The sequence below is a fragment of the Coturnix japonica genome, chromosome 1 (assembly GCF_054131305.1).
Source record: "Coturnix japonica strain WE chromosome 1, WE-NBRP24, whole genome shotgun sequence".
Taxonomy (NCBI): Eukaryota; Metazoa; Chordata; class Aves; order Galliformes; family Phasianidae; genus Coturnix; species Coturnix japonica.
In genome coordinates this window covers 11,502,219-11,525,318 of record NC_140663.1, presented here as the reverse complement: position 1 = coordinate 11,525,318, position 23,100 = coordinate 11,502,219, and the positions used below count along the sequence as shown (strand labels likewise).

Sequence of the window (23,100 nt, the reverse complement as noted above, 5' to 3'; positions counted from 1 at the left end):
CTCAGGTTTCTCCTTCTCTGACGCCTTCCAGGAAACACCAGATTTGTGTGCTTGGTGCATTTACAAGGTCATGTTGACTGTGGTACAAACAGGGAAGGAGAACCCCTGAGGCACACGGTGGAGGAAGGGAGATGGTGGTCCCAGGACAGAGAGATTATCTTGTCTTAAGCAAACAGAGGGCACTCCTGGACTAGAATGTAGTTTTTGAAGGATTTCATACCAGGTAACTGACCAATAGAAGTGTTAGGACCCTGCCCGAGCTGAGCTTAAATAATGCATAATAACAGCATTTAAACTAGGCAATTTGAAGTACCAATTCTATAAGCAATCAAAATTATAAAATGAAGCTCAGTTATTGCTACGTTGCAATCCATTCCTTTCTTAACAGTAAAAACATTTTACATTTGAACACCCTTGTTTATTTCCTAGCCATTTGGGAAAAGGTTGGAAATTTGATATAGTTAAATGCAAAAAACAATATAATTTGCCATTTGTATTTCTTCTGTTTGCTTCATTTCCTATATTCCACTTGATAAAACAACATTAAGATTTTTTTTTCTTTGCTTCTCAATTTGTCATCTTCTGTTACCTGACATGAAACCCAGTAACTTTCACCTTTCTGGCAGAGAAGTCCTTTATGTAGATACACAGGTTATAAATTACCTCTAATGTGAAAGAGGAAGACAGATAAGTAACATCATCTAGCACACTTCACATAGCATGAGAGGAGATGTGAGGTGGTGTTTATTGATTTTGCTGAGTTATACAAGAAGGGCTGCCTTGATAATGCCTAGGTCAAAAAAAGGGCTTAAAGTTAATAGTATTTGAAAAACATTTTAATGGCCTTGTGGTGAAATGATTTGTGTTGTTTTGGCCAGTTCAAGGTTACAATGAAATATTGTTTTTATTACTTCTTTACCACGGTTTCTCTGCCACTGCTATCAATTAAACTGTGAGCACTACAGATTTATTGTGCAATGAAAGGCAGCACAGATAAGGGAGCTGGGTCGGACTTGGCTCTGGCCCAGGGCAAGTGCCAGAGCCAGCTCCACATGGTCAAATGTGGGCCATTACCAAATTGTTTGCTGAAAATAATAAATACCGGATTACAGGCTGACTTTCATCTTAATCCTGCTCATAACATTGTATTAGGATAACACTGTTGTACGATTAAAATTGTCCATTTTTGAATTAATTCCAAAACAAAGCATCTGCAGTTCCTGAGGGTGAAGGGAAATGGGAGAGCAGGGGCATCACTGAAAGCAAAAGCAGAGAAAAATATAGAAAAGCCATCAAGCGCTGAAAATAATAATAATAATAATAATAAAAATAAAAATAAAGCCTTCACCCAACCAGTTATAACTCACCTACATATAAAGTTAACAACAGGCAATCTGTTTTCTAGGCTTTCAGAAATGAACAACACCTTAACTCCAGACTTGGCTTGAGAAAGAAATATTTCCCAAATTTTCCTGGTGAAAGGGAATTTCATTAAAGCAGGAAAGAAAACTACTTTCAAGTCTTTATATTCAAGTTGCCACTTTTCACACAGCAGTTCTGGGACCACTCTGTGCTTTCGGTACAGCCCTTCTGGAATGAACTACTATTGGGATCTAAACAAAACGCTGCATACCCTCCTGCTGTATTTTCACATCCTTGTGGTGTTAAAGTTAGGATAACTGACCTTTTCTCAGGTTGCTAATCAGAGTTAAGCAATAGGCCTCTTCTTACCAATACATGTTAATTTGCCAGTTAATAACTACTTTAATATTGAAATGATATAATTAAAATTTTGCCCTGCTTCATTGAAAGGTCACCCTTTCAGGGGACCTCTCCATAATCTGACATTAAGCATTTAATGGCACTAATATTAAAAAATACAGTATGGGTATATGAGCAGAAAATACATACTTACAGTACAGCTTACTATTTGGTCAGACACAAGGACCATGGTAAGAGTCTTTCTGGGGAGCTAATGACATTATTGTTGCAGTAGCTGTAATTAATGGGCGTCCACATCCAAATATTAACAGCTTTACTTCCTTTGCCTTCAGCAAGGAAATCTAAACATTATTAGTGCATTTAAGAATGTGGTTAAATTTAGAAGCATCACTTCATTATTTATTTGACAACACATACCTGCTGGCTGTAGCTTAGAAAGTTGTGCTATAGATTGCAGAACATCAGAATAAACTGGAAACTGGCAGAAGGGAAATACAGCCTTCTGCTTAGCTTATTTTTCTCTTAATGTTCTCAGCACAAAAAGCAACATGAACTGTGGTCTATCTTGTTCATTAGAAGAGAACAAAATTTTGTGAGTGCAGGAAGCGCATCGTATCTCTGAACATAAATAGACCAAGAGGAAATTGAGGCGGAGAAGTATTTCCTCAGACTTTTCATACTTAATAGCTGGATTACTTCACGAAAAGTACATTCACTGTTATTGATAACACTGGCAGGATATGGGTGGAAAGGGGTAATGGGAGGTTCCCTGCTCTGAGCAAGGCTGCCTTTTGGGTGGGTGCAGCTTGATAGGGCTTCCAGTGGGGCTTTGACCTTCAATTAATCTTTAGGACTTCAGTTCCAAAGGCCTTTCGATTAATGCATTTACTAATTGAGAATGTATTTACTAATTTTAAACATATTTATTAATTTCTCTTTCAATTTACTAATTGTTCCTCCAGTCTTATGTGATTTTATGACGGAGGCTAAAAGCACGTTCATTTAATTTAGACATCAGCCCAAATCTGTCAGTAGAATAAAGTTAGCTGTTCTCTGAATTCTGCTGAAATGAGCAGCTGAGACACTGCATCTCAAGATGCATAACTTTCACAGAAGTTAGAGTAGCTCTGATTTTTACCAAGGGCAAACACCAATGACATTATTGTTCCTCTGTTCACTTGGTTATTCTGGATTGTTTGTCAAAACATACACAGTGGCACAGAGAGCTAAAATCTTCTTGAAAGGGAGAAACAAGTAGTCCAATAAAAGAATTCTATTATTTTCAAGTAAAAAGTAGACAAAGATTACAACATAGAACCCAGTTCATCTTGCAGTTTCCAATTTTAAGATATTTTACCATTAAAAGATGTATTTGTTAATATGATTCTATAATCAAAGATACTAAAAATGGCTAAAGATCAGAAATGTATCATAATTAAAAATCACACTTAAAATTAAGTTCAAAATTGTGACTTCAAGGAAAAATAAAAATATTCGTGTGACCTTCTCTTGAGAAAGTGTTCAGAGGCAGTATGGCACGAATATTGAGTTGCATGTTTTTCTATCAGTGTTTCCAGTGTAGTCAGAACAAAACACTCATTTTTAAAATATGCTTGAAATCATTTGGCTCTTGATTAGAGGCCAACATACACATATACCTAAAAAAAAAAAAAAAAAAAGCCACCTCAGTTTCCATTGATTGCTCATTCTACCAGACTGTATGGTTCATTAATTTGGAAAAAGACTATTAGCGAGCCAGCCAAATTCGACCACTGTATTATCCTGTTCTGTCTGGCTTAATTCAAGTGATATCAGCAAATCATAATCCTTAGCAAACACTAATCACTATTCAACACATTAACAAAATGAATAAAAGCAATCTTCTGGTATTAGATAAACAGGAGTCTTCTGAGCTCCCATTCAGACTACAGTTAGGACATAATCAAACCCTTCTACAAATTTTCATGTGAGTTTTTCTTGCACAGTTGCACATTAGACTCATTCTTCTCAGAGCCAGCATTAGATATCTCATCTGCTTATCCACTGAAGCACTTGCAGGAACTATCAAGAGGTTGTCAAGAGGCAGAGGATGTCACAGTCTATAAAGAAGCAAAATATTGCTTCCCTTGCAGATGGCACCCAGTTTTATCTCAACAAAACACCAGCTTCTACACAGCGCTGTTAACAAATCTTAGAGACCAACAGCCATGTGACTCAGATTTATGCAGATCTGACACAGTTGGAGGCAAAGATGCAGTGAGTCTTGAATTAATTTTGCCTGCTATTGTCAGCCTGGATACAAATATACCAGTACATGTTTGCAAATACCTGTTATGAAGTGCCCTTGTTACATTCCTCCTTAAATATTCTTCATACTTTACCTCTATGATGTTTTAAAAAAGTAAGGTGCATAAAATATTAACTAATAATGGCACTGAAACCATCGAAAATTAACTTAATGAGACTTACAGGAAATTAAAATATCTCCATCTCAGGTGGACATGTGGTGAGTGCTAGTTGGGTCCTGGCTACAGGTTATGAATCCTCCAGCACATGTAAGAAAGCAGTTGGGAAGCATAGTTTTGACTTAGGTAGAACTAATGAAGCAGCAGGCAGAACCTGCTCAGTTTTATTACGCTATGCCAGACAAAATCACCTCCTATCAGTGTTGGTGCCAGGATTCAACTTTAAGTAAATTTTATTTTATTACCCTTAGGGCAAAAGCGTATGAAGCGTAGGCAAAATAAACTAATGTTTCAGATTATGCAATGTGTGGAAATAGTTGGGTCTTAGAACAGAAGCTGTTTTACTTCTTATAGTTTTCACTAAGTCAAAAATTATTGTCAGAGCTTCAAATGTATCATCTAACATGATATCTGTGAAGGTTGTCTCTACATCAGCATTTTTCAGAAGTTTTAAAAATCTGTGGATTTCAGCTAGAAGCCTATGAAAAGGAGTAAAAACATTGCAAAAAGAACAAAATACTTAGTTCCTCACACGCAGTACTATAAATATGGAAATTAAAAATGGGGTAATCTGCACGTGCACATACCTTAATATTGAAAGTATGACTGTAAGTCTTAGACAGTTAGATTTAGCTAACTAGCTGACTAGCTAAATCTAACTGGATTTAGTTTGATTTAGGCAGTGAACAAAACAGAGCATCAGACTTACTTGCTTGAAGAAAGAGCCAGCATCTTGCTTTCATGAAGTAGTTAATTAATATAAGCTTCTTTATGGTAATCATTCTACATGTTTTCTTACCTGTTTTCATGATTAATTTGAAACCGGAGCATTGTTGGTTTAAAATGACTATGGCTCATTCACAAGGTCTGAAGTCATTTTGTGCAACTTTTTATTAGGAAAACGAGAGGTTGTGAAGATTTACAGTGTCACATACTGCAAGGTAGTCTGTGCTCAGAGCTGGGGCAGCATCTGTTAGCATTTATAGAAGTAGGGTAAATTATGCCTCCCTTTTTCTGGGCAAATTTGCCTTCCGTTTGTGCTGTTTGTGCTCCTCCGCAGGGAGGTGGTTGAATTGCCATCCCTGGATGTGTTTAAGAGCCGTCTGGATGTGGTGCTCAGGGATATGATTTAGCAGAGGGTTGTTAGAGTTAGGGTACTATGGTTAGGCTGCGGTTGGACTTGATGATCTTCAAGGTCATTTCCAACCTGGGTAATTCTATGTAACTGCTTGCGTTTTGATCACCTATTTGCTTGTGATTCCTTTGTTGGTCAAGAGAGAAACATAAATTAAAACTGCAGATTTAAACAAATAAATAATATTTCTATTTTAGGATTACTCATACTACAGTAAAATGGGGTAACAGGAAAAACATTAATAATAATTTTGGAAGTAATATTGAAAATAACGACATACTGAAAACTACATGAAAAGATGCTGTTTTTCAGTGACATCTCTATAAATCCAGTTCTGGAGAACAGTTGTATTTCATCCATCTCCCTTTCCTTGGGGAGAAGCTGTTAATGCAAGCTGAATTAATACTGGTTTTGTAAAAGAAGCAAGCAGTAGATCCTTGTGGGTTCCAATGTATTTTAAAAGGGCTGTTTTAATGGCAAAGAATGCCTATTGTTAAAGTTTTACAGAATTTGAGGCTTAAATAATTAACATTTTACTTTCTTATGATTTTGAGGAAAGAATGTACATTAAAAAAAAAAATTGATAAAAGCATGTATTTCATCATGGTAGTAACTACTGCTTCCACTGATGTTGATCACATTCCCAAACTAATTTACTCTTAGTACAACCAGACTGATTATTAAAATAGGAACAGAATGCAGCGCTTGTCATTCCTTTTTGCCTTCTGTGTCTGCTCCTCTCTTTACAATAACATGAGGAAATGCCACATCTGCCTTGCAACTTTTCAGTGGTGTTTTTTCTTTAAAGCAAGAACTTCTGCCTAAGATTGTCCAGATTTAAGAGATAACATTCTTCATAATATCATACGGATGGTATTGTCAGCAAATATGTCCGTCTCCACATTTCTGGCAGGACATTTTGATTTGGCTTTCTTGAAGAGCGCTGTACCAAGAGCTGATTGTAACCATAACGGATGGGGCACATTATTAAGTTTATATTGCTTGTTATTTTTCCTGTTTATGTTCCTGTTGTTTTTGTATGAGAGAAAAGTCAGTATGTTGCAGCTTTGCCTCACAGCCTCCTGCCAGCCAAAGTGGTTAAACCAGCTGAAGTTCATTGGCTTTGATGAGTGTGATTAGAGCTTGGAACTCCTAAAAGCCACAGAAGTAGAAACTGACAGCAGATGCCACTCAGTGGAGTAGACCATCTCAGCAGATGGGCAAAAATGAAATGTAAAGGCTTTTCCTGACATCATTTAGTTTTAATATGATAGAAATAAAGTGCTTTGTCAGTAAATTATACCCAGAGAGTTGCTTTGTAGTCATTTTGGGTATATGGTTGGTAATTCAGAGTCCTGCTGCCTTTGCAGGATTAATTATTCTGTGCCTCGTTACAGCAGAATACATTTCAGAGCAGCTGAATGTGCCCCACACAGCTGTAGTGAGTGGTTCGGAAGTATCTACTGCTACATTTGCAATATAACAGTAATAAAAGATACAAGAAGTTAACTTTGTCGGTCATTTCCAGAGTGCTAGTTGATGTATTAGCTAGAATTACGGAGATGAGATGTAATCCCAGCTTTTGGTTATTTTTCCCTCTGTACGTGGTGTGTGCCACAGAGTGGAAAACCAGATGTGCAGCATGGCTGAGCTGAGAGCTATGATGGGAGCTGCCTTGGGGCGCTGGGGCTGCAAGCAGTGTGTGACATTCCCATTCAAATGTGCAGGCTGTTCCCTCATGCAGGTGGTTGGCATCTCTTTAATCGGGCCATTCCTTTCATTACAGCAGTAATGTACCCCAAGTTGCAAAATTTTATCTCCAGAATTTTCCTCATTTATATATTTTAACACATATATACATGTTCCTTGTTAATGTGCATTTATATTTTATAAAATTTCTATTAATGCATTACCTTTTCTATAATATATATTTGCATTTATGTACATGGATATGCAAAATTTCATTGTGACCAAATATACCTGCAATACACACAAGAATAACACACTACATGTACTACCAATAATTCATACCCCTACTGTCAGCAAAGCTGTGTTACACACCCAGCAGCAAAATGATGCGTTCAGAGGTGCTGTTTAATTGAGAGCAGCTTCTTTTAATTTGGAAGGTAGCTGCTATCTGCTGCCTGGCGACCTTTGAGTCTCATATTTCAACCTGTCTCTGAAGTAAAGATGCTGATCTCTGAAGCACAGCTTAGGATTTATCTGTTTCATTGGGTGTTGAATTTCCTGAGAGGGATGAATTACTTGATATTTGAGGGGGGGAAAAAGTAGTATTTTTAGTGTATTTAATTATCACTCAGGCTGTTTATCAGTTTGGTAGGTTGCATTTTTCAATCCCAGTTTTTTATTATTTTGACTGTCCCCTTTATTAATTGTTAAGCTTATCATTCATGACAACACCCACAGGCGCTCTTTTATAAATCAAAAGTAAATATATTACCCTACCTTGCAGGGGTGCCATAGGGCTTAATTAGTTCATTTTTGTAAAGTGTTCTGAGATTCCCAGATCAGCATCAAATGTTTATCATTAATTATAGGCTCTAGTGAGTCTATGGGATGATATCTTAATTTAATTCTCTTTGGGCATCCTTAAAATAACTAATTTTGTAATATCTTTGTTCTTTCAAATTCCTGGAGAACATTTGCCCGTGGCTCAAGTAATTCCAACCTCCCTATAGTTTACTATATTTTTGTTTCTGGTTGTTTTTTCCTATGTACCAGTATGCAAATCAGTCCTTTACTATTTTCCCTATAAATACTGTTAGGTGGATTATATTCTAATAAAAAAAATTTGTTTATATATTATATGGTGGTTTTTTGGTTTTTTTATTGTGTTTTATTTTTTCCTGCAGTGGGGGAATGTTAAGCAATTTACTTTGCTTCCCTTGGGAAATCTGCAGAGATTACACAGCACGGCTGTGATTTATCATTCCCACTTTATTTCTGACTCATAAGGCATGCATTATTTTGTGTTTACCTGCAGCAACACATTCCAGGGAATCACATCATCAACAAATGCACTTTAAAATACAGAGAAGTGATGATCTGACAAATGCACAGACAGTAGCGATCGTTACTGGAGGATCATTTATTGTTTAAATGTATCATAACTCTTATGATTTCATCACCTTTCCCAGGATCAGGTTCGTGCCGCTTTAGTTACTCAGATCCCAGCATCACAGTATCCTACAGCAAGAACAGCTCTGCAGACTGGACTCAGCTGGAGAAAATTAGGTTTGTTACAGCTTTTTAATCACTTTCATGCTTTCTGGATGAGCAGGTGTTGATTAAGCTGGAGTCTTTTATAACTTTGTTGATTGCTAACTTTTAAGTTCTCACTTGTTTAGGCATATTAAAAGCTGAGGGGGTAAAATTATGGCCACTAATGTTAATTGCAGATCTGCCACTGCTTTTGGCAAATCACAGTTCCATCCACCTCCTGCGTGGGAGGTCAGGAAGGTCATGACTTCTGAGCTAAAATGCAGCTCCAGTAACCAAAAGGCTCAGTCTGTGCTGTAGGCACTGTGCTGTAAGCTTGTGTTCCTGGTTCTCACCAGTGGCCGTGCCAAACCTTGCTGAAGTGAAGAGGTGAATACTGGGGTGGGTAACTCAATGTTTTATTTTAAGGGTGGATTGACTGTTAAACCACTGGACTGTTTTTACATCAAAGGTTAGTGAATGCATTGACATGCTTAAGAGCAAACCATAAGATGATTAAAGCAAAAAATAAAGCACTTTTCATAGTCATAGACACAACAACTTGCATTACACAGCAAACACCAGGGAATGGGGCGTGTTGTGTTCTCCTTGTGATTTCTTCATTCTAAACCAACACCTCAATGGCTTTTGCATTTCAGCATCATTTTTAATCTCAGCAAGAACAATAATTTGTACTGTTGCAAGTTTCCAATTCAGTAGGATAAAATAATCCATAAAAATATTTTATAGTTTGATGTGAATGTTTGGCTCCTAACAAAAATATGTTGAATTATGCCTTGTTTTTTAACAAATTGATTTATGTGAAATCACAAAGGATTACAAATGAGAATCTTATAATCTTTTCTTGTGGGGCTCTTCAGCCTGGAGAAGAGACTCTAGGGAGACCTGAGAGCTGCCTTCCTATATCAATTGGAGGGTATGAGAAAGGAGAGGACGGACTCTTTAGCAGGGCCTGTGCTCAGACAAGGGGAAATGATTTCACGTTAAAAGAGAGGACATTTCACCTGGGTGCAAGGAAGAAGTTTTTTTTTACCATAAGAGTAGTAAAGTACTGGAACAGGTATCCCAGAGGTGCGATGGATTTCTCTGGAGATATTTGAGGTCAGGCTGGAGGGGGTTCTGAGCACCCTGATGTAGCTGTAGGTCCCCTAATCATTGCAGGGGAGTTGGACTAGATGGCCTTTAAGGGCCTCTTCAAATTCAAATGATTTCATGAGTCTACTGTGATGGAGCAAATACAAGCCTTTGAAAACCCGAATTTGTGAAGTTAATGCCTGTGTTGTTTGAACGGTGTTGCTTTAACTCTGGAGCTGGCAGCAGAAAATAGGTCAATAGAGCAATGTCGTGCAAAGCAGAGAGGAGGATGAATTATGAAAGGATGCTCATCTCTCCTGTGGTTCCTATGAGTTACAGTGTTATTGTGAATGTGCTTCAGCAGCTTTCTCTCCACCTCAAGCAGCTCCAGGGAATGGGAGAAATGGGGTAGGGTGGAACAGGGATGCTGATGGTCAGTGCAGTGTGCAGGGACAGTGCCATGGTGTTGTGCTGAGTGTGCCATGCTGGTGTGGTTTCAGCACAGGCAGGGGAAAAATATCTAAAGGGCAGGGTGGGTGCTGGGTGTGAGTAGTCCCAGAATCTTGGGGAGATGTGGCACATGAACTGTTGCTTCCTTATCATTTCCTTGTTACCATACCTGCAAAATACCAGACATTATTCAGACACCTTGGAAGTGCGATTAGCATCAGGAATGAATGTTGCCACGCTGTGTGCTTCTGCTCTCCAAACATCTCATTGATCTGTTCCTCACAACCCCAGCCTGCAAGGTCTCTGCAGTTGGGCTGCCTTTGTTTAGACTGTACATACACTACTGAGGATGTCAGGACTCTGCCTCAGGGCAGATATTTTCTAATCTCTTTAGAAGATTTACTATCATACAAGTGATATCAGCATAGCTGTGTCACATTTAGTAAACATGTTAAATGACTGAAAAGCATTCCTGGTTGTGGCTTATGCTTGGTCTAATTCCATATCTCTGTTTTTCAGTGCTCCTTCCAATGTCAGCACAATCATACACATCTTGTACCTTCCTGAGGATGCTAAAGGGGAGAATGTGCATTTTCAGTGGAAACAGGATTATCTTCATGCTGGAGAAGTGTATGAAGCCTGTTGGGCATTGGACAACATCCTGATCATCAATGCTGCTCACAGAAAAGTTGTGTTAGAAGATAATCTTGATCCTGTGGATACTGGCAACTGGCTTTTCTTTCCTGGGGCCACAGTGAAGGTTAGTTTGAATACATATGTATATAATGTTTTAATTTCATTATTATTTATGTGGAAGGACTCAGTGATTCCAATGAATCCCTTCCAACTCAGGATATTCTATGATTATAATCTAAAATTTAAGGACAGTTAGGCCTCTCCATCTGTTTGCAGAACTGGGTTCTTTTACTCTGCTTTTACCTATTTCCTGTCCCACTGGAGCTTCCTAAAACAATGCAACTTTTTTTGCCATTACTGAAAGCAGATGACAGTTTGTAACTACTGTCATGTCAAAGATCATACAACAGAAAATGGGAAATGGCTTCCTTTTGGGAAAACAAACAATATTTTTGAAACAAATTCAAGTCAGGTATTTTGAAATCTACCTGTTTATTTATCTCAGTGTTGTTTGGTACTACAGCTTGGTGTTATTCAGCACTTTCTTTGTCACAAGCCATCATAAGAAGTTCTACTTCCTCTTTTTGTGTGAATATCACCTCTGTTGCAGCACACATTCAGGTAGTGAGAACTCATTAAAAGTCTCTGTTGCAGTGAGACCCTGATCTGATAAATAGGATTTAGCAAGATCATACGATCTTTGGAAAAGCCCTAAGGAGACTTGAAGATCTCTGTACATAAAGTTCCACCAAATGCAGAGTTCTTCTACATCCTAAAACCAGTTGTATCCTCACTTTTTATGTTTCCAAGCAGACAGACATTGAACAGTTGATGACGTTCAGTTTTCATCCTATTTTTCATTCACAAAAAAAGGGCAGCTTTGTTGTCAGAGTTCATTTATGAAGCTGATAGCTGTTTTGGCAGTCATGCAGGAAACAGGTGTCATGTTATGAGGGCAGAACAATTTTGACTGTGACTTCAGCCTTTTCCCACGGAATCTGGCCTAAGGTTAATCTTCTTAGAAATAATCTCACTAGTCTCCTCATAGCACCAGTGTACCAATTTTTTTAAGATCACTTGAACTACAATAACAACTTTTTTTTAAATGAGATTTTAGATCAAATAATGTCCTGACTACTTAATGATTTTCTATGATCTTTTCATGTTTGTTGTGATGTCCATCTTACCTATGGATTTCAAAATCCAGTCCACAAGTGAGAAGGTATGAGAACAAAGCAGTGATTAATGTGCCATATTTGCATCTTCCAAAATGTCAAAGCCCAGCATTGCTTGCTCCTTCTAAAACATGCACAAACAGCGTCTATACTTGATCAAGTAAATATCTCTTGGTTTGGTTTGGTTTGTTTGTTTATTCAAAAGCCATTTTAGTGTCAGTACTCAAGCACACTTGAAAGATGAGGGGCTTAAACAGTGAGATCAGGTAGTTCTTCCAGGCAGAAATATCTTTCAAACTCCAACCTTGTGTGACATACAAGCAAGGATTCACAAACCTGCCATTCCTCCAAGGCTGTCTTCTGTTCTAGGGAAAACTGGAATGAGTTTTCTAAATATGTTTCTATACCTACAACTTTCTGCTACACTGAACTCCATTTCAAGCTAATGAGACCTTACTCTGACATCCAGGACTGTTTGTGCCATACAGGTTTCAATTCATATCCTCCTGTCCTCTGTAAATTAGTATTTCACACAAATTGTCTTTCTTGAGATTGGTGTTAATTTCTTCACTGACTTCTTTTAATGCTTTTTCTTGCACGTTTCCTTGGCAATGCTAACAAATGGTCACATTTCTGGATGTTGTTTTTTATCTAATTTGGTTTTAACTGATGCATACAAAACTGAGGGGCATAAGTTCCTTTCCAAAATTGTGCTATAAAATAATGTCATTGAACCAAGGGAATTAATGTTCAGAAAAACATAAAGAAACAAGGGAAAAAAAAATAATCTTGTTTTTCTTTTTTTTCATTTTCTTTCTTTTTTTTTTTTTTTTCTTCTTTTTTTCATTTTACTGGGTTTATTTTTTACACTTATCTTCACTTGCACACATTAGCTGGTATGACACTCCCATGCTTGAGTTTGGCTTGTGCTGTCTCCCAGATATTATCTTCAAGCAATGCATAAGCATGGATGGGCCGAGATCTGTTCCCACTAAGCAGAAGGAACGACTCCACTCTGCAGGGAAGAAAAATTTTACCCAGCTGGATGCAAACTCTGCAATGTCATTTGTTGTCAAGGCCAGAGAATGGTCCCTGGCTTAATTTGGTTACTGTCACAAACCCAGCATGTTAAAACTGCCCACCTCATCAGTCCCTTCAACCATCCCAAATCTTCTCAGACAGTTCTCATTGAGTACCATTTTATTGCCTTAGTGGATTTTGTTAAGCACTTTATTCATAAAGATAGGCATTTAGATAGAGTTTGCAAACTGTAGTTTACAATAGTTGCTGCTGCTCACATTAGTAGTGGTGTTTCAATGAGTTCTTCCCCAGTCATTGCTCAGAAGGCTTTGTGTAAGTGCTTGTTCTGTATGTTACAAGCTCATGTTGGATGCTTATTCAAGCTGCAAAAAAAGTATATTTTTTCTGTAGGAATTTTTCTTTGGTAGTACTTGAGGTCTACTAAAATTAATAGCAAACCCTATAATTTTAGGATCTCTGCTGGTAAAACTACTCTCACTCATAGCTACTCAGACTAAGTAAAAAGGCATTGAAATGAAGAAATGTGATATCATGAAGGCTATTATGTAGGTTCTGATTTAAGTTCTCTGGTAGATTCAGACACTGGAGAGGACAGTACAAGCAGTGTATGCACTGATATGCTCACTCCACTTGGGTGTAATCAGGTTCATCTCCTCAATGAGCACTTGTGGGAATTTGCTTGTGTCCAGTAAGAAGCGGTTCCTGTTCCTCCTCCAATCTTTTTGAGCTTTGTCAGGATTTTTGTTCTGTTTTGTTTCTTGCTGCGCTCCAGAGTGGTTGTTGCTCGTTTGAAAGCACATGGCTGGTTGCAGACGCAGCTGGAGCTGGCTATTGAGATAGGTGGCAAGCTGAGAGATAAGCCACCAAATTTGTGTGTTTCAGTTCCAAAGAAGACAGCAAAAGACAAAAAAGATGCTGTTAGCAAGGCCAAACGCCCCTTAGGAGATTAATTGGATCCACTGGAACGTATTTATCTGTGTTGGACTGTGAGGAAGGGTGTTGAAGAGGATAAATTCCTGACTGCATTTCAGTATTTGCAGTGACAGCTCTGAGTGTGAGCATGGTGTTCCAAGTAAGTATGGCTAGGGTATGACAGTGGTGGCCAAGGCTGCTAAAACACAGAGCACTGCTGTGCTCTGGGTGCTGTTAAAGGTCTGTGAGCCTCAACAGCCCACAGCTAATCAGGAGGAGAGATGGAATCTTCCTTCAGTAATGTTTCTTGGATCTATTCTTTTTAAAGCAGGGAGCCGTTTCTTCTTTCAGTGGTTGCTTCATATATTTTGTAGATTTGACCATAAATTGTTGTTGTCTTTTGAGGTCCACCTTCTGCCAAGTTTTCTTTTTTTCCCTGATTGCTCTGGTTTAAGTTTGGATGTGCAAGCTCAAAAGCCACAGCTGAGACAATAGTAGTCTTCAGTAGTCTTATAGTTCAAATCTCTGCAGTACCTCTGATTAAATAAAGATAGCATTGAGACCAAAGCATCCATAATGTTGGGTGAGGGAAAAGGAGGGAAGAAGGTGTGTGCCAGACTCACTAAGCAAGTGAGTTTCAGGGCCAGACAGTAGTATCTGATACGTGTTATTCACCATCATGGGCACCGCCAGTAATTCCTGAAAATATCCCAATGCCAGTATCCTGATAATGTCAGCCTCTGTTATAAAAGATGTGCTGAGGCTTGTAAACTCATCTTTTTCTTTTCTTTTTTTGCTTTAATGATTCTCAAGTGGATTCCAAGTGTGTTTTGTCTCCAAGACATCCAAGTCAGTATGGTCCATGTTTTAGCTGTGTTCTCTCACTTTTCAATAGAGTGATACCATGCAGTCATGCCTACTTTGATAGTTAAGTAACAGGTCATTGCCACTCATTTCAATTCCCCAGAAACACAATAGAGCTTAGTAGAAGAGAAAGCTTACAAAGAAGAGAGTGGGGGAACTCAACATTCACATTCAGAAAATACTCTGAAAATGTGGCCATGAAACTTTGTGACCTTTCATCATACCCTGAGCACATCAGGGCTACGAACCTCCTAGCATGTGTTGCTGAGGGTGACTGAGCACAAAAGGCAAATGGGCAGGCCTAGGAGTTTGGCAAAAAGAAATGTTAAGCCATTCCAAACCTTCAGTTCCAGAGTGGATTTCCAAATTTCTGAATACTCTGTTAATTAATAGGAATGGCATTGGGTGGTCTTCTTTCAAAACAAGTATCTTTATATTCCGTATATATCTTTGTTGGTTTTAATTGCTTGTGCTGAAATGAACTGTCTCTTCTTTTTTTGATTTTATCTTGTTCTTGAGCAAGTCATTGTCTGAAGCAAGTGAAGAATATCTGTCTGCAGAAAGGTGATTCTCTAGCTATGCTAGTGTGAAAATGACAAAGGGAAATTGCTGTGTCTCTGTACTGGGCAAAGATACATGAATGTAGTTGTTTCTGACAAGACTCCTCTTTTGGAATAAGATACAGCGAGGCAGGTTTTGGTTTGTGGGCCAAACCCAGCCTTCTAGCCAGCTGCTTTACCTCGCAGGAGCCACTACCTACCATATCTTCCAGGGAAGAGATGAGCTGGCTTCCAGCTGCTTCTCAGCTCTGAGCCTTTCCTGCTTCTCTGCAGGTGGGTGGAGGTGTGTGAGAAAAGAGGAGAGGTGAAGACAGCAGAGTAGGGTGTACTAAACTTGTCCACTGGCTCCATTTAGTGAGAATGTGATTACTCCATAAGGAGGCACCTGAATGAACATCCAGTAGGACTGGACTTAGCACATGTGTGGAATTGCTTTTGTTTTGTTGGTTGTTTTTTGTTGTTGTTATTATTTGTTTGTTTGTTTGTTTTTAATAACCACCGTTTAAATTAAAATAATAATAACTTAAATTCAATGGGTTGGAGTTCCCTGGAACTTAGGTTGACGGTTGTGCTGAGTTGTTTGGGCAGCTGAGCAGACCTGTGGGCAGCAATGCTGAGCAGGCAATTTTCTTCATGCCAGTTCCCCATGGCTCAGAAGTGTGGCGTAGTGGCAGGGAGCCAGATTTAGCACTGAACTCACATCAAGACACCAGGGGTGTTTCCTGCCTCCTAGAAAGAAAGAATTTGGTCTTCACAGGTCACTGTGAGATGCACATTAGTAAAAGAAATGTGGATTGACCCATTAGATGCCAAAGAGTAGAAACAGCTTTGGCCGATTCTTTCTTGTTTGGATTTTACACTGTTGTTGATACAGGTCATAACAGGTGAGGTTATATCATGCTCACTGCAGAGTACTAGAAGTATCAGCAGTTTCCAATAATATAGAGGAATAGCTCAGTGCATGCAAGTTAAATAAGTCAGCCAAGGAAATCAGCCATCACCTGAGTAACTGATTTTATATAAACATCGTGAAATGTCCCAGAAAGCCAACAGCCATACAAATTATACCAGTCAGTCAAAAACAAGCAAAGTGTTTTGAGCACCAGCCTTTGGCTATGAGTCTGTAACTGGAAATGATTTGTAAAAGCACACTTTATAGACTGTTGCTACATCACAGGACAAGTTTCATCCTAGTGTTTTTGTTTGCAGAGGGAAGGTGCGCTGTAACCCTCCTTGCACCTGGCTTGCTTGCACAGGAAAGCAGGAAAGTTTTAAGCCCCATTTACTTCATGGGAGATAATATTCTAATCTCACTGTAGTTTTTCCTTTGGTGGAAGAATGGATTTCAGACCAGAAGCCCCAGAAGCCAAATCCACAGAATTTAGAATATTTTCATTGTACTTTCACTTGCTAAGAAACTTCCTACAGGGTACAGTTCTATCCAGACTGCATCTATCCCTCTACTTGCTATCTTTTCAAAATCTAAAACCTTGGAAAACCTACAAGTCCCTTTCCAGAAAGACACAATATCTAATTTATGGCTCCATTGAAAATGCTGTTTTAATTAATTTCCTTCATTTTATTTCTTGTTCCTCTGCTTCTCGTATTTCATCTGTTTGCATTGCCTAGATTTTAATTAAACAAACCTCTCCTCTCTGAGGAGCAATATGAAGTGGCAAAAATAATCACTTAAAATATTACAGTCATTAAAAAATTGGCTGCTGTCAAAGCCATGCATTTTCAATTTGCCGACAAAGTATATTTCTGTTTCCTTTTAAAGTGTGTTTTGTATGTGGATAGCACATGCCAACCAGCCTGGCTATCAGAGATGCTCCTCCAGCTGAGTGGGCTGTGTGACAACTCCTTAATGGGGGAAATTGATGGCTCTCTGCTCATGTAGAGGTGAAGGCATACTGGGCAGATTTCTTTCCATCTGCCACCAGCCCTTTGCAAGCTGGCACTGTCCAAATGCCCAACACATTCATTCCAATGCAAAAAAAAACTGTTGCCAGAAAATAAATTGTGAGGCTACAGCTGTCCGGAAGAATCATCGGGGCCATTAGGCTCAGGAGAGATAATATGAAGAGGTGCATCAGTGTTTGCCTGTGATAAAAGCCTAATTAAATGATGGTAAAGATGACTGTAAATACTTTGAAGGCACGGAGGTGAATAACGTTTTCATGGGAATGTGTATAAACCTTGAGAGATGCCACATCTCAGCCAAAAACCCATCACACCAAAGAATTTCATACAGATAGTTCCTGTTGATGCCTTTCTGAATTGCACAGTTGTATCATTTAGTTGCCCTCTGTATCTGCTCTCCGAGTTCTGTACTGCAGAGCCAAGAGGTATTTAATGATTCACAAATTTGACTTGAACACTGGGACAGAAGCTGATTTTAATGAACTTCAGTGCTTCTTTTTACATTCCCAATCTTTGCCTTTTAATTTTCTAACAGTATTTAGGTCCGCATCGCCAGCTGTGACTGTGTTACTGTTCTGCTTGCAGAACTAGTTTGTGCTCACATGGCAGAGGGAAGTGTAAACCTCCAAAGGTCCCTCCCACCCAACAGGTCACACAGAGTACAGCAGATGTCTCCTAATGCAGTGCTCTCATGCAAGTCTTTAAAAATATGGACATTCTTTGAGCATTCCAGCAGGATGTGGGACCTCAGATCTTACTTAGGTCCCTGAGAACATTCAGATGCTACCGTAAATTAGTCTGTTTTTATTTATGAAAACATAAATAGGTCTATTTGGCATCTGCTTCACCAAATCCAGTTTCCCTGCTTTTGCTTTCAGAAACCCAATGGCTTTGAGCAGTCCTAATTAACTCCCTTCTGTGTCTCAGGTGATCAGCAGGCTTTCCTAAAAGCAACTATAGAGAAAAGGTGAAAGCTGGAGGTAGAAGATGTAGAATTTAAAGAGTATAGAGTATGACAAAGAAAGTGAAACCAGTGCAGACTTTTGACAAAAGTTAGGTTTTGAAAGCATGCATCAGTGTCTCCTATAGTATGTATCTTCCAGTTACGAGCTAATACCCTCATCTTATACAGTAAGAGGTTCACCAAAATATTGTACCATTGTAGCAACAAGGAACGTTGAGCAATGGATTTACAATTATTGCCTCTTTAGACACAAAACAAAATGAAAGCGTGTGTTCCAGGAAAAACCACCATCCATTTGTAAAGCAGGAGATCAGCTGAGGCTGGGAAGGTGAGGGAATAAAAGGAAACATGCAAGAAAGAACAGTGCCCATGCTGGTAAGCAGTGTATTTAGGAGATGCCTAAAGGACATCATCAGGTGAGGAATTTTCCAGGCAGGATGGGCACCAGTAGATGAAGGGGCAGGTAGCAGCAGTCAGGTAAAGGTGAGCTAAGAGGTGGTAGAGGCAGGTGAAGATGAGATATCACAGCTCTTCCAGAGCAGGTGAAAAGCAGTAATACTGTAACTATACAACAGACAAACTTTAGAAACAGAAAATTCAAAGTGAATATTAGATTGAAAGCAAGTCCAAGCATGCTGAGCTATGGGAATGTGTCCAGACGGTTTTCATTTTGCTCTATTCATGCTAAGCAATAGTTTAACAATTGCAGCTAGTGAATAATAGTACTGGTAGTGCCAGATTAAATTAAACTGATTTTTTTTCCCTTGGGATGACCGCAGTCCTTGAACAGTTCTTGGCTTCTTTCCATTTGGCAGCAGTGACTGTTGTTTGCTTAGGAATACAACAGTGTACTTACGGCAGGCTTGTAGTCCCACTCTTGTTGCAAACAATAGGAAACAGCTACTGTTGTGAAGTGTCGACACTGAAGCATCTCAAGGATCATGTGCTCTGTTTTGAAGGTGATTTGGAAGAAAGCTTTGTTTAATGAAGGTTATCAGATTTGTCAAAGGATTTTTTCTGTAAATTAATTTTTCATCACAAATTACTTAACTTTTTAGTGTTGTAATTTGTGCAAGGACACGTTAAATGTTTCTTATGCTTATAATCCCTCATTAAATACAAAATTGAACTCTGTTGTAGTACTGGACCTTCAGCTGGTGCTTCCACAGTAACAAGAAGAGAAATATGCTAGAAGTCGCTGCCATTTTGCCTTTTTAGTTACCATATTTTATTAAGTAACTTAATTTGTTCATATCCTTAAAATCATTTACGTGTAAATAAAAATGAAACAGAGAACAAATTGCATCTGATATTCATAAGAGAGAATGCTGCGTCTGCATGAGAGAGATCTGCAGTATCTCCAGTTTAGGGAGAACTTAATTGCATTAGTTTCAAAAAAGAGTACATGTTCATTTCAGATTTTTTATCACCTTTATAAAAGAAGAGAAACCTTTAAAATTCAGTCCTTCAAAACTGAACATTCTATAGTTACCACTGAAAGTGTAAAGTCATTAATTCAGGAAAAAACACAGTACTTGAGTTCTTCGTTTCTAAAGGCTTGGATTCAAACCCTGGGTTGAACCCAAGAGAAAATGAGTCTGATGGTTTCAATTCAGTCTCTAATCTGTTCAAACCCTGTTGCAAAACCACATAATAATCCAGCAATCAGCAGCCTCTTGGATGCTGAACAGGACTGATGAGGTAGTTGGGAGTTATGCCAGAGAGGAATAAATTCTTGTGGAGTTTCCTTTGCCTCTGGAAGATATGTCTGAGCACCTTTTAAGGTTGTTTGCCCCTCTGCAGCCCATTGGGTGAAAAAGAGCAGTAAAAGCAGCAACAGATAGAAACTGCTTGGAAAATGAAGAGGAAAATATGGAAGCAGGAAGCTAAGTGTAATGCAGGAGGTGATGTTATAACCATCAGACCATAAAGAACAGGGAGAATCATAAAGACAGGGAGGTGCAGCTGGCAGCTGGAAGAGGATGAGAGTACATCTTATAGAGGTGGGTGCTTCTCTCTCATGGATGTGCTCTTATGGTCCCAAATGGTTCTACTGAGCAAAAAGAAAACAACAGCCCTCTCTCAGAACTTTGATAGAAGCTTTACATATATTCTGAGCATCTTTTTTACCTCCTTTAAAGATAACAAGCTTCTATGACCATTTTTGTAGTCATGTAGAATAATAAAAGCTGTTAAATTCCAGTTTGAACTTTCCCTCTGCAGAACTGTTTCACATCAGGTTCAAAGCTAACTTGGTCAGAGTCTGATTTGAGCCATATGTTAAGTAGTTCATTAACACATGAAATCAGCATAAAATACATATTCATTGATATTGTGTGGCTTTTGAAAAAACATAAAGGTAGTTTTATAGAACTAATGAAATAAGTGATGCTTCTGCATCCTTTGGAGCATTCATAAAATTCTGATTGTACACAACTATGCATAATTTCATATTTGCCCTTTTGCCAAGCTGCCCATTGATTTATCTTGACAACCTAAGTGGAAACTCTACCAGATAGACTTTGGTAAATATTCTCTAAGACAGCAGAAGGACATACAATTGTGAAATGGAAACAGGCCTGTATCTGTTCTGTGTATTTTAATAGGTGGCTTTAATCAGCAAGAGATTAGTAATGACATGTCCCAGTATCAAGTAAGCACGTACATATAGCTGAGCAGCTGAGAAATAAGTACAGCCTACAAAGGACATTCCAAAGCTTGTATGCAGCTGTACATTGCTAGTTCCATAGGATCTATCTGTCTGTTTATTAAGAAATGATGGATTACACATAGATTTGAATTATTAGAAGTTTTAGCCTGAATATTTATTTCTAGTGTATTTACTTGGCTGCTTGCAGGTAATAGCGGTTTTGTGATAGATTGATTGACACATGAAGGCTATTTCATTTCTGTTCAGCAAATGAAGCATAATTTGAAAACCAAGGAGCAAAGTTATTTTTAGAATTACGATACTGGCAATACCTGGGAGCATTAATGCCAAATAGGGAACAAAAGCCATTCCTAAGTATAAATTTAATTGCTAAGTTACAGGCAAACATATATGACAATTATCAACATAAAAATTTCAGTTGTGTTTTTTGCACTGATAAATTAAAAGAGGAATAGGGATAATGCAGGATTTTGTACTTTTCTCTTAAAATCGCATAGACAAAGATGCACTGGACAGGGATTTTTTTGCTTCTTGCCACGTTTCTTTTTTACTGAAAATTTAATTATTAACTTACGTGGCACTGCCATGACCTTTTTAAGCACAGATGAGGTGATCATCACACTTTCCCTTGGTGACTTCTGAAGGAGTTCAGAGACAAGAGCAGACTGCATAGATGATGCTGAAAAGGTCAATGCAGTTTGGTATTACTGTATTTCTTTTTCAGATATTGAACTGTGTCAAGAAAGGAGAATTAGTCTAATCAGTCATTTCTTATTGCAGCTCATAATTCTAATGTGACCAGATTTTCCAAAGAAGCATTTGAGCTAATTATTACTTTTATCAGTATTTGTTTTAATATGAACAATTCAATATAATACCAAGTTGTCTGCGTTAAGGATGGGTAGAGCTTCTTTAGAAGCTTCCAATATTCCTTTCAGCCATGCAAATTCCAGAGACTTAACAATTTATCAGATAGACACGAGGGCAAGAGTAGTACAGGCAGAAGACAATCCATATTGTAGCCTACATGTCATTTTGTAGTCTGTGTGCAATATGACCTGTTCAAAGGCTCTATATGGTCAGGACTCTTTGAGCAGATGTGGAACTTCATTTCATGCTGCTGAGGTGATCCATGCAGAAATGCAGGATGAAGAGCAGACACGTCGTTCATGTGGGCAGCCTCAGCACCCTGCGATCAACATGTTACAAGAGTTATTTGCCTACATAGCTATTTGCTGTGCTATTTGCATAAAATTATAGCAAACAGCCTTTTCATTCATACATGTCAGCCCTGAAGTTTGCTATGTGGCAGTGCAGAGCAATTTTGCCTTCAAACACCTCTGCTTGCAGAAATTCAAGCATGAAGATCTGACATGTTTCTCAGCATGAAACTCTTCTACCAACAAAATATCCATATCAATAGTGCTGTTAAGGTGAGCAGAGTTGTGATTACTGGTCCAAGGCAAACATAATGGCTAGGCTTTAAAATAGGAATAAACACACAAAGGTTTGGTTTCTTTTCTAAACAAACACAATGACACAATGGTTTGAAGTGCATTTATAAGGAAGCTGATATGAGGTTAGGAAATTGGGGTATGCCAAGAAAGAGGAAAGGTGATGGTCCATTCATTACCTGTATTTCATCTCAGACAGTGGTAAGTCATATGTCAATTTGCAGCTTGCTCTGAACTCAGGCAGCCTGTGAGCAGGATAGCTGCCCTTGTCGACCACAGTAACGTCCCCTACTCTGTGCTCCTTTTGTCTACAGCACAGCTGCCAGTCAGATGGAAACTCCATTTATTTCCATGGGACAGAAGGCAGTGAATTCAATTTTGCCACAACTCGGGATGTGGACCTTTCTACAGAGGATGCCCAGGAGCTGTGGGCAGAAGAATTTGAGAGCCAGCCCAAAGGGTGAGTGCCTGGGTAGGGCTGGGAGCTCTGTGCTGGGGTAAATATTACTAGGATAAAGAAAAATTTCTTCACGGACTCCTTCACAGTTTGGCGAACCAAACCATGACACACTGGATGCTGAATGATTCTTGTGTCCTTTTAGACATTTCAGGCAAATAAAAAGCATACGTATGTACTATGCGTTAGGTGACCACGTGGGATGGATCTGAGATGTTGTCTCAGTCTGTTTCTATCTTGAAAAAACAAGACATCCGCCCTGCCTTTAGCTCTGGCTCTGCTGGACCAGGTGATCAGTTAATTGGAGCCAGGCTCCTCCTCTTCAGTGATTCTAATCAAGGCTCCTCCTTCCTTGAT

The 23,100-nt window shown here is 38.7% G+C and overlaps 1 protein-coding gene across 2 annotated transcripts in view; it reads left to right on the top strand.

Moving 5' to 3' along the window:
• Window positions 1–23,100, top strand: part of RELN (reelin) — a 250,801-nt gene that overhangs the window by 127,432 nt on the left and 100,269 nt on the right. For both annotated transcript variants that reach the window (XM_015884323.3, XM_085513256.1), the window contains exons 9-11: window positions 8,481–8,577; window positions 10,606–10,846; window positions 22,601–22,746. In XM_015884323.3, the coding sequence (XP_015739809.2) occupies window positions 8,481–8,577; window positions 10,606–10,846; window positions 22,601–22,746 (484 nt within the window). The remainder of the gene's footprint in view (window positions 1–8,480; window positions 8,578–10,605; window positions 10,847–22,600; window positions 22,747–23,100) is intronic.